General features: G+C 34.8%; 1 protein-coding gene across 10 annotated transcripts in view; it reads right to left on the minus strand.

The window, feature by feature from the left end:
* Positions 1–11,897, minus strand: part of LOC127988202 (calmodulin-regulated spectrin-associated protein 2-like) — a 34,686-nt gene that overhangs the window by 21,093 nt on the left and 1,696 nt on the right. For all 10 annotated transcript variants that reach the window (XM_052590829.1, XM_052590821.1, XM_052590823.1 and 7 more), the window contains exon 2: positions 7,090–7,349. In XM_052590829.1, coding sequence (XP_052446789.1) covers positions 7,090–7,349 — 260 coding nt within the window. The remainder of the gene's footprint in view (positions 1–7,089; positions 7,350–11,897) is intronic.

The following is an 11,897-nucleotide window of genomic DNA, read 5'->3' on the forward strand; positions in this document are numbered from 1 at the left end:
CAAGATGAAGGATCAGCTGATCATAGTTGTATATGGATTGCAATTTTGAAATAAATTTAGTAGCAGAGCTACTGCAACCGATTTTTAGAGCTGCAAATCCATTTATCCTTCGCTGAAATTTCCGCGTCTCATGGAGAGAGCACGTCATTGTTGCTTAGCAAAGACAGACGCCTCATGAGCGCTTCTGCCCAAGCGCTTTGGAAAGGAGGAGAAAGACGCGCTTAGCGTTTTCCATGCGTTTTTAGGCACGATATGTGAACGGCCCCTAAGGCGCTCGCTCACTCAGCACGCGCTGAAGGCTCGTTGCAAAATGTCTAATGCATTTAACAGACCAGAAATAGAAGATCCTAAAATAACCAACAGGTCTGGTGTTTGGGTTGGATTCCCTGTAAGCTATAGTGTCTAAATGCTGCAGGGATAGTTTGCTGCGTGCATGTTTCTCCTTTTTTTCGTCTTTTCCCAGATAGTACTGACGCATATATCCCAGATATTCCCGCTGGTTTTTTTTTTTTTTTTTTTTGTAATCCCGCTGGTGTACCCTGTCATGTAGCAGATGCGACATACCGTTGTTTTTTTATCCACCACTCTCTTGCCATCACCATTATAGCTTAAAGGGAATCCAAAGTGCACCCAAACACCAGACCTGTTGGTTATTGGAGGATCTTCTCATTTCTAGTCTGTTAAACGCATTGGCTATTTTGCAACGAGCCTTCAGCGCGTACTGAGTGAGCGAGCGCCTGCTGAGTAGCCTAACATAAACATATAAGATGGTGTTTTTTTCTTCTTCGGGAGTGTCAGGGGCGTTGCCTGTTACGTTGTTTGGGTTATTGGGCTACCTTGTTGAACGCATATCATTATATTTCTCTCTCTCTTTTTTTTTTTTCAAATATAATTAAATACTCCAACGAACCGTTCGGTATACATAATGCGTACCGCGTACCGAACCGAAAGCGTCGTACCGAACGGTTCAATACGAATACGCGTATCGTTACACCCCTAATATATATATATATATACACACACACACACACACACACACACACACACACACACACAATGTGCATCCCTACAACAAACCAACACAGCAAACCTAGTGTTTGAAAGAAAATCATTTTTTATATAAAAAAAAAAATACCTGTGCATCCCTACAAACAGCAAACAAACAGCAAATCTAGATCTACAAAGAAAGAAAGAAAGAATGAAATTATAAATAAAACTATGAAAAAACCCTTAAGATATATATATATATATTTATATATATAATATATTTATATATTTATATATATATATTTATTTTTATTTTTATTTTTTTTTTGCGTCCCTAGCATTACTACATTGAATATTGTTTTATCACAGCTAGTTAAACCAATATTTGGCCTGTAATGCTGATGGGATATAATATAACAATTAAATACACAGTTTCATTAAATAGCCAATTTAAAGGAACATGCCACTATTTTTGCTAATGAGTCTATTTTCGAAAACAGTGGCGTGTTCCTTTGAAGTCATACACGATTAAATCATTCCTTTCCCACAGTCAATTAACGGAAACCCCCTCATCCTTGGCCTAAATTTAAAACTGTTCTATGCTGATGAGACATACCAGCCATGACCACTAAAAACCAGCACTGACACGTTAGTTTACGCTCTTTGTAAACAGTCTTTTGTTGGAGTTGGGCTGAAGACATTCTCCTCTGGGGCTTCCTTGCCACTCTAGAGCAGCCTAAGACTGAAATCAACTGCACAAAACCACATTTGATCAACCTGCTTAGACAGTCTCATTCGAAAGCCAAAAGGCACTTTAAATATTCCAAGCATTTGATGTTTAAGATAAGAGAAAGTGATTTCCTGTCATGTTGAGGTACATTTTATATGCAGCGTCTGATTGGTGAGGACGAAAACATCATAGCTGCCAGCCAAGAAAGACCCAAGCTAAGCAAAAGGCCTGAATAATGCTGAAATAGCTTCGTGCAACCTTTCCTCTTAATCCTCAATTTGAAGATTACTTTTACCTTGGCTTTTTGGGATTTAAATTGCACTTTGCACTAATGGATCCACCTTGAAGCATGCTGCCTCCCACCTTTACAGGGCATCGCTATGGCAACAGAGCGTGTGCAAGCAGCGGGGAGAGGAGAGCATCAGGCCGGGGGATGCCTGCGTCTCTTGCAGAGCAGAGCTACAGCTTTCAGCTTTTCAGCCTTACCATGAGTGTTTGCAACAATGCAGCACGTTAGGATGTGGGAATATCATGGGAATATCGACAGAAAGCAGAATAAACAGGAGCTGGAATGAAAATAAAGTGCCATGGCTTAGCACAGTTACCTTAGCACAGCATACATGCATTGAGCACAAGTGCTCTTGTAGGAAATGCAAGGTCTATTTTCAGAAGAATTTCAAGAAGCAAGAAAGCAGGAAATACCCAATCACCATGTGCACCTGGGGAGCCTGCGCCCATAATTATAACACTGAATTTACTTGCTGTAAATGCAACTACTTACAAGAACTAACACGTTCTTAATAGTTCACCCTAAAAAAGAAAATACATTTTAATTTACTCCTCATCAGGCATCCAAATATACTATTTAATATTATAGAGGAATTCAAATTACATTGCCCCAGTAAATCGCAATTCTCTTTTGAAAAGATTCACATTTAATTATTAAAAATGTTAAAATGAAGGAAAGCATGAAATACCCAATCACCACGTGTGCCCTGGGAGCCTGCATTAATACAATAACAGTTACTGCACAGAATGTCCTCGAATCAAATCTAAATACAACAACCTAATGACAAAAAGTAGCTCAGCCAATGTTTAGAGTTATTATTTACTCACCACCAAGCATCCAAACATAATATATTTAATATTATAGAGAAATGAAATGTACAAATGTACATTTGTAGAGATTCTCATTTTAATAGAATCTAAAAAAATAAATAAAAAATAGGACATACCCAATCACCATGTGTGCCCTTGAAGCCTGCGTCAATATAGTATCAACTGCATCTAATGTACTCAAATAAAATCTAAATACATGGACCTAATCGCAAAAAGTAAAGGAATAGTGCACTCAAAAATTGTAATGTATTGTTTTACTCACTATTAAGCATCCCAATATAATATTTTATATTATAGAATAATTTAATGTACAATAACGTTTCGTAGAGATTTCCATTTTATTAATCAGAATCTCAAAAAAGTGTTAATGCAGGAAATACCCAATTACCATGTGCGCCCTGGAAGCCTGCGTCAATATACAAACAATTACTACACAGAATCTACCCAAATCAAAGTCATGCAGATGTATGTAAACTACGTACTGTATGAAATATGAGTTCTTGGACTGTTCAAAATTGAGACGGTGAACTTTAAGCAATGAAGTCATTGCATTTTCTCCGGAAATAAAAGTGTTCTCAGTGCCGCCACATTGTCAGTTCCCCACTGAGCATGTACTGTATGTAAATAAGATCCATCCCCGAGGAGGCCACAGTGCTAAATATGACTTTCTCTCTTTTTGTCTGCCAGGGCCAGATATAGCATCATGTCCTTAAGAGGCTGCATACTTGCATCTCTGGTGTTATAATTTACACTTGTCAAAACATTCATTAATCTTAAATTAAGCACAACTCATTCTCAGAGGGTACTGATCTCTGTGGACTGAGCAGTTTGTACCCACATGAAGGATCAATCTCATTACACACCGAAAAACTAGCAAAACGTTTCTATACATACACTTATACATACTCAAATTAATACACACACACATTAAAAAAAAGCAAAATGTTAAAATGTTTAACCCATTATGAAATAAATATTTTTCTCTAAACCCAATGCCCACAATTATTGGAAGCTCTAGAAACTGCAATAGGCAAAATATCTCTATTCCCAATCATATTAGCATTTTTGGAATTTCTATTCCCAAACATATTTGCAACCACTAGGGTTTTTATATTTATGAATATTGAAGAATAATTTGGAACAAAACTTTATATTAATTATTAATATATTTTATTAATTCAATGTATAGTTACACTTATTTAAATAATTGTACATATATGTGTGTATTTTGTGTGTGTGTATATATATTATTTTTCTGCATGTTGTAGCACATCTACAGGTGCTGTTTGATTACCAGACTGATATCAAATTGATTAAACCCTTTTTAGGCTATTATGATCATTTTGTTCTCACTGTGGCGTGACTATGTGGGTGAGAGTGTGAGCTGCGTATGTATGTATTTCTGAGTGAATCTATAATGTAGAATGAATGCGGGGTTGTGTGTGGGTGGGCGGCAGCTGCAGGAGCACATACACTTCTTCAGAAGCGAGAAAGAAAGAGAGAGAGAGATGATAAAGCGATAATTATATTTTCCCTACAAGATTTTCCTTACATGTTTGAATTAAAGAGTTACATTTCCAAAACATCCAACCCATTTATGCAAACTAAGAATGTCATTATGATGACAGAGCTACAAACACATTAACATATCACCGTCCAATCACAAGAGAGGTCATATACATACATTAAATGTAAAATGCGGTTCAATTATAAAGGTCAGCGAGAAAATCCTCATAAGCAGACTGAAACAAAGGGTACGATAAAGCCCTTTACAGTCAAGAGCATTTCAAAGCACAAGCAGATGTAACTCTGATCACCTCATGAAACTCTGACAGGTTTTGCCTCTCACACATCCAAAATAGCAGCCCAGCTGAATTATTGATGGTAAAGCGCCGCAGTCATTCAGTTGGTGCAGTCAAACCTTGTTAATGTGTTTCTGCAAAACAGCAGGCCACTGTCCTCACAACCAAAACACTGTCCCATCAACTTCATCCCAACAAACAAGAGATAAGCTCAGCAAATGGCCTCTAAAAGTGGAATTTGAAATAAAAAAAATCCATATTGGTCCATCAATATTGGTCCATATTGTTGTATAATTAGTGTTTCATTGATAAGGGTAGGCATGGGTGATATTGATATGAACAAAATCTTATATCATGATATAAATAATTCTATTTCTTGGTAACTATAGATCGATATAGTTATATTTGCTATAAATAATGTATTTATGACATGCATAATGGATCATAAGACTTAATTCCCATGAATAATACTAAGAAAAACTCGGAAAACTGATGATGTGGACTCGTACTCTCCAGCGTACTCTCCAGCCACCACTGCAAATTAACGCGTATATGTCACTTTTTTGTTCAACCTTGCTTTTTTGATCCGGAAGAGCGTAAATTGTTACAAAAAATTAAAGAAGAACCACTTTTACCTTAATAATAGACATAATGAGTGCTGAAGTTGCTTTCATTGATACACTTTAAGACCGAAATTACTGTGTTTACGAGGATACTTGCAATGACCGGCATTTTGACACATAAAAGCGCATGTATTTACCTGGCTATATAAGCAGCAAAAATAACTATGTTTAATACTCCTGCGCACTATGAGCAATGTTTTCGTGTGCACGCCTCCCAGACTGCATTTCGAAACGGTCTCTCGTGAATATAGTGTAATGAGTTATCTTTCAATTGCTTAAAATCACTTGTTTTTTAACTGCAATGCTTCAATACAGTGCAAAAGATAAGGTTTTGTGACCACATAGCACAACAACTAGGGATGTATCGATTCACAATTTTGATTTCATGAATTCGATTCGATTCTAGTTTTATTTTATTTATTTTTACAAAAGTTTGAGTTTTAAGACATATTTTGTACTAAAAAGTGTCCTTTTATTATTGCTTGGACAAAATGCTGTACATTTATTTGTGAAAAATGAAATATAACTATAATAATATACCAAAATATTATTGCTCTTTTGTTGGTTTTGATTGATTTTATTGTCCTCATTTGTAAGTAGCTTTGTATAAAGCGCCAGCTAAATGATACAATTTAAATATAATGTAAATGTAAATAACAAAACTAAATAGAAATTTTAAAACAAGCCCAAAATCAAACAAATAAGCGACATAAAATACATAAAATATAAACAAAATAAGGTTCCCTCAGACATGCATTCATATAAACTCCTACCTCTAAATGAATCATGATTTGTTTAGCATCTCAACCGATTTTAATTGTCATGTTTAAATCAATTTCAACCAGGTTGCGGTTAATCGTTACATCGCTAACAGCATCGTTAATCGTTACATCGCGATAGAAACGGTAGTCCAAATTCTCTACCGGTTGATCATTTTCTACTAGTTAATCTACTAGTTACTGGTATATCGCCCACCCATAGATGAAGGTTTAGCTTCAGGGTTATTAAGCCACAAAGCCAAAAAACTAGCTCCCCGGAGCGCCAGGCTAAACAGGTTAAAGTAAAGCAGAAGAAGACTGACAGATCTTGTAGTCGGGCAGCTTACTGTAGCAGAGCAGGCAGATGGACGGCTTTCTGCTGCTAATGAGGATTTGTGGGCTCTGAGTTTGAGGTGCTGAAATTTTCATTGGTAGAGATCAAGTCGGAAAGGTCTGGATCAATGCGAGCAGCTATGCTGTCAGCTACATGCAGATACAAAAGCTTGGGGACTTGCAGAGAAATAACAACCAGCAGAGTGACGCGATCATTTAATATAATTAAAATAACCAATTCGTCATGGGAAGCACAGAGTGGAGTAACTAGTATCATTATCGGCACCATGCAAAATGGTTATTATCACAGCGCAGAAATTGTTTGTGATGATATGTGTTCAGTTGAGAATGAGGAAGCCAGAGGCACAGCAAACAGTGGCGCGGTAATTAAATATCAACAGGAAGTCGCTCACACAACAACAGAACTCTTTATATCTTTAAAGCAGAGGCTATGAGCCTGAAATACATCTTCAATTAAACAATGGGAACACACTGACAAGATAAAGGAGATAAAACTGAGAGAGAATTATGATTATCTTGGGCTTGCTTTTGGTTTAAAGACAACACAAAACAACACATTTGAATACTGGGCGATATGAAATGTATTCATATAATTGTTCATGCATATTCAAAATCATGCAAAATCATATTCTTTGTGGGGTTTTTTATGCATTATATACAAGATCCGCCTGTTTCAAGATCACTGAAATACAATCAGCAAGAGCCGATTCTCTCACCATCTGAATGGGTTTCTTCTGCAGGTCTCTCTCAGTCACCAGTCTCTCCTGGTCGGTGACGTACAGGCCCTTCTGAGCCAGAGCCTGGATGACGGCGTCATGACCCAGCAGAGGTTTAACAGCGTCGCTCTTCAGAATCAGACTTCCTGCTCGGCAGTACAGCTCAGCTGACATCAGCAGGCCCACCACCGGAGGCTTCAGGTGCTCCTGCTCATACTGGTCCTTGTAGAAGGGCTCGCTCAGGTCTTCTGGAACACTGTCTGCAAGATGACAGAACCACAAGTAATGTTAGACATTTTGTAACGAATATCCAGTTACATAGTTTTATGATGCTTTAATTCACTTTAGTATTAAAAAAGATTGTAGTTTATCGGCCATAACATGAAAACTGTTTATTATTTAAATCTAAATACATAATTTTCATCACATTAATCAGTCACTCCAGTATATGCATTTATGTGATCACAAAACAACACAGTGCAAAATCAATTACTTTTTTTTTTGCAATCCTGCAAAATTTGCTATTTAACCACAAAATAATTGCAAAAAGCTAAAAAATGTATTGCCACATTTGGGTAACAAAGAAAATGCAGAATGAGAAAATAAGGCACAAAATTCACAATTTGTATCATTTAAAGACAAATATTTTATTTGTTTAGACAAAATAGTTTTAAAGTAAACAACAAAGTAAACTTTAAACATAAAAACATAAGATACATCATATTAATCAGTCCGATTAGTGCAAAATTAATTAATTTTTTTTGCAATTCTTCAAAATTTGCTTTTATCCACCAAATAATTGCAAATAGTGCAGGAATGCAGAAATGAGAAAATAAATGTAGCATATTTTGGGCAATTTTATTTGCAGTGTTATTTAGACAAAATAGTATAGAATTATAGTATATGCTATTTATCGGTTATTTGCTTTAATATATAAATAATTAGCAGATTATAAGCATTGGCATTTAATCATAAATATATAAGATTCATCATATCAGTCTCTCTAGTTTTTGCAATTATGTGTTAATGGAATACAATGCAAAAATTTACAATTAAATTTTTTTTGCAATCTTGCATAATTCACAATTTAACCACAAAATAATAGTAAAAAGCACAAAACGATAGTGACATGTTTGTGTAACAAAGAAACATGCATGCATGAGACAATACAAACAAATTTCACATTTTGTAGCATTCAAAAAGGTTCATTTTTTGGCAGTTTTATTTATTTTGACAAAATAGTATAGAATTGTAATATTGGCTATTTATTGTTATTGGCCTTAATATAGAAATAATTATCAGCTTATTAGAGTAGGTAGGCCTATTTAAACATAAATATATCAGATTCATCATATTAATCAGTCCTTCTAGTTTTTGTGATTCTGCATTCAAGAAACACAATGCAAAATCTACAAAATGTTACTTTTTTTTGCAATTTTTTCCATAATTTCATATTAACATACATTAAAAATTCACTTATAAGATTAAAAAATACCGATTTTAGTTTTTAGTTTAGTATAGAATTATAATATCGGCTATTTATCGGTTATTGGCCATAACACAAAAATACTAAGCGGCTTATTAGCATTGGTATTAATCATAAATACATAATATTCATCAGTCCCTCCAGTTTTCGCAGTTCTACGATCGTGGAATACAATGCAAAATCAGCAAATTGCATAATTCGCAACCATAAAATAAATGCAAAAAGCGCAAAACATTATTGACATGTTTGTGTAACAAAGAAACATGAATGAATGATAAAATAAAACACAAAATTCACATTCTGTAGTATTTAAAAATACTGGGCTTTTTTGGCAATTGTATTTATTTAAACATAATAGTACAGAATTGTAATATCGGCTATTTATCGGTCATTGGCCTTAACATAGAAATAATTATCGGCTTATTAGCATAGGTATTTAAACATAAATATATAATATTCATCATATCAATCATTCCCTCTAGTTTTTACAATTATGCAATCGCGAATTATCTGCGGTTTTGCAATCTTACATTATTCGCAATTTAACCACAGGATAATTGCAAAAAGCACAGTACTACTAATGTTTAACAATGAAACATGCACAAATTAGAAAATAAGACATGAACAAGAACTCAATTCTCCCGGAATTTGCTTATTTTAAATAACAAAAATTTAATTAAATTACAAAGTAACTAAATCTATAAGATCTGATCACCAAAAGCCAAACAGTGAAATCCTGGTTGGACGGATTCCTTGCATATCAAGATGCCTTCACTCCGTTATATCATAGCAGACAGCTGAGCTGGTGAGATTTTTTTTCTTTCTGAATTTCGAAGATCAAAGTACTTTTCATCTTCAGCGTAGCTAAATATAGCTAAAGCTTGGTGTTTTCCGATCCTCTATGCAAGTGTAATTTACTCTCATCCAGGAAAGATGAAGGAAAGGAGAAAACCCTTAAAGGAAGCGAGACGGTGTCTACCACACAGCTACAAAATCAAAAATATAATTAACACAAGTTCTCACGCTGACAGAATAAATGGGTTCACAGATCCGAATGAGGTCACCGTATCCATGGAGAACCGAGATGTTTAGCTATTTATGGAGACGGGTGAGAGTTTGGGAGAACATTTGTATCCTTATTACCTGCACATGCTTTCTATGTTCGGTGTTAAACCTGATTGTGGTAACAGCAAAACAGATTTGAACCATTCTGTTCCAATGAATATCTTACAAGAGATGTTGACAATACGCAAAGAATTACAAACTACCTTAAATGTTGATTCATAGCTTTCACAGAAGCTTTTAAAATGGGTCTGTATGATACAGTAAAAAAATATGGAGGCTGATCGATTCCCCTGCCATACGCATGTATCCAGGAGCTCCTCATCAAAGACAGATGGAGAGAGAGGAACGCCACAAGGTGCTGAGATTCTGGGCTTTACAGCCTGACAGTATGTCCAGTATCATCATGAAGATTCACTATGTTCTTGTCAGAGATAGAAAATGAAGTGATTCCAGTGTTTCCAATACAAAGTGTAATGCATTTCTGCAATTCAGCTGAAAATGTGCATTTCGGTTGATTTCATCTGTGAAGTGAATAAAACGTGAATAAGATTAAACGATTCATTAGCTTCTTCAAAATTCACCGATGTTTTTGCGTGGCATTTTTGATATAAGTACGTTTAAAAAAAAATATGTGTAGAAAAAAAAACACTATTTTTAAATATATATAGTATTTTACTGTTTTTTAGATATATATATTGTATATATGTTACGATATGTGTGTGTGTGTGTGTGTGTGTGAGAGTAATTAAAAACACTATGCAGACTGTTTTTTTTTAGGTACATAAATGTAATTTACACGTTATCATAAAATTTTTTTAATTACATTTAGATGTTTCACATATGACATTTGACTTATAAAAATAAAAGTAAAATGCTAAATACATATATGATGATATCCCACAGATTTATACATATTTTCACACAGAATCTGTAAAGTAATGTGGAAACGACATAAAGACAATGTTTTAACATCTTTTGTATTTAAATACTCATTTCATTATATTTTACAATGCATTATATATGAAGGCCAGTAACACCAATAACAATGACTCTGCATGACTGAAATGATTATTTTTTCTGGGATAAAAAACAAACAAACAAACAAAAAAAACCATTACAATATAATTTAAAGCCATGCTTTAATTGCTAATTATTAGATTTTTTATCTATACATCTTTATCAGTTTTTATTTATTAAGCTACAAAACATATTACACCAACTTAAATGAACTATTCAACAACTAATAAGTGTGAAATGTATCTGTGCTTTTTATTTAGTGTGTTTGGTGATGTTTCAGCTCTCGCTATTTGAAGGGGAGGTGGCAGTTCCTCTTTTCCCTACTTTAAGTTTATTTAACGCATTCAATTTCACAATACATAAGTAATAAATCCTCGGTCGGTTTCCAGAAAGCAATGTGCTGTCAAGTAAGAGTGCACTGAAGAGATGAACCGAAAATAAAGTGCATGCCATTAAATGACCAATTCATTAACTCCATCTTTCTCAACTGAGCAAAATGGATCAATGGAAAGGCTTTTATGGACTTTAAGCTGACTTCTCTCTTTTCATTCAAACAGACGCTTGTATTTCATTTGAACTCGTCTGTTGGAATCATCCTCTTTACTTATACTTTTAAAGCCTGCTACATAATGTTTTAAATATTAGTGAAATGTGTTGATTTAATAATTCTTCAATGGAGAAACGTAGGCTTTTATCAGTTGTTCAGTCATCAGTCCTAAGGCTACACCTCAAAACAAGTCAACAAACAGGTCAATAACACCCTTAAGGTCTGTCAATCAGCCTACTGAACACTGCCATATGGACTTCAGTGTCTTGTTCATTGAATTTAAGGTCACTTTAAATCAAAGATGCTAAACAATAAGCGCTCTGACAGCAAGAGTTGTCATTTGTGTTGTGCATGGGCCTGAAGACCTGACTGTGCATTTTAATGAGACAAGAGGACCCAAAGGAGACCAGATGGCTGGTGGTCATCAGTTAGCCAATCACAGTAGTTCTGTGCTGTTTGACTGAACATATAGCTCAATGCTAGCTATCAAATAAATCCACATGTGAAGCGAGTCAAGCGATAAGACTGAATACGAATATGTTATTTATGACCATAAATTCAGATTCAAGCCACAATGTGAGCTGTGAAGATGAAATTAGGAGATGATTCATTCTGTCACATGGTTCACCACAGTGACAATAAACACTTTTGAACACCGTGGCTCATATATCACAACTTTGGTTCTTGTTAATT

Source organism: Carassius gibelio, chromosome B22 (assembly GCF_023724105.1).
Source record: "Carassius gibelio isolate Cgi1373 ecotype wild population from Czech Republic chromosome B22, carGib1.2-hapl.c, whole genome shotgun sequence".
In the NCBI taxonomy this organism is placed as follows: domain Eukaryota; kingdom Metazoa; phylum Chordata; class Actinopteri; order Cypriniformes; family Cyprinidae; genus Carassius; species Carassius gibelio.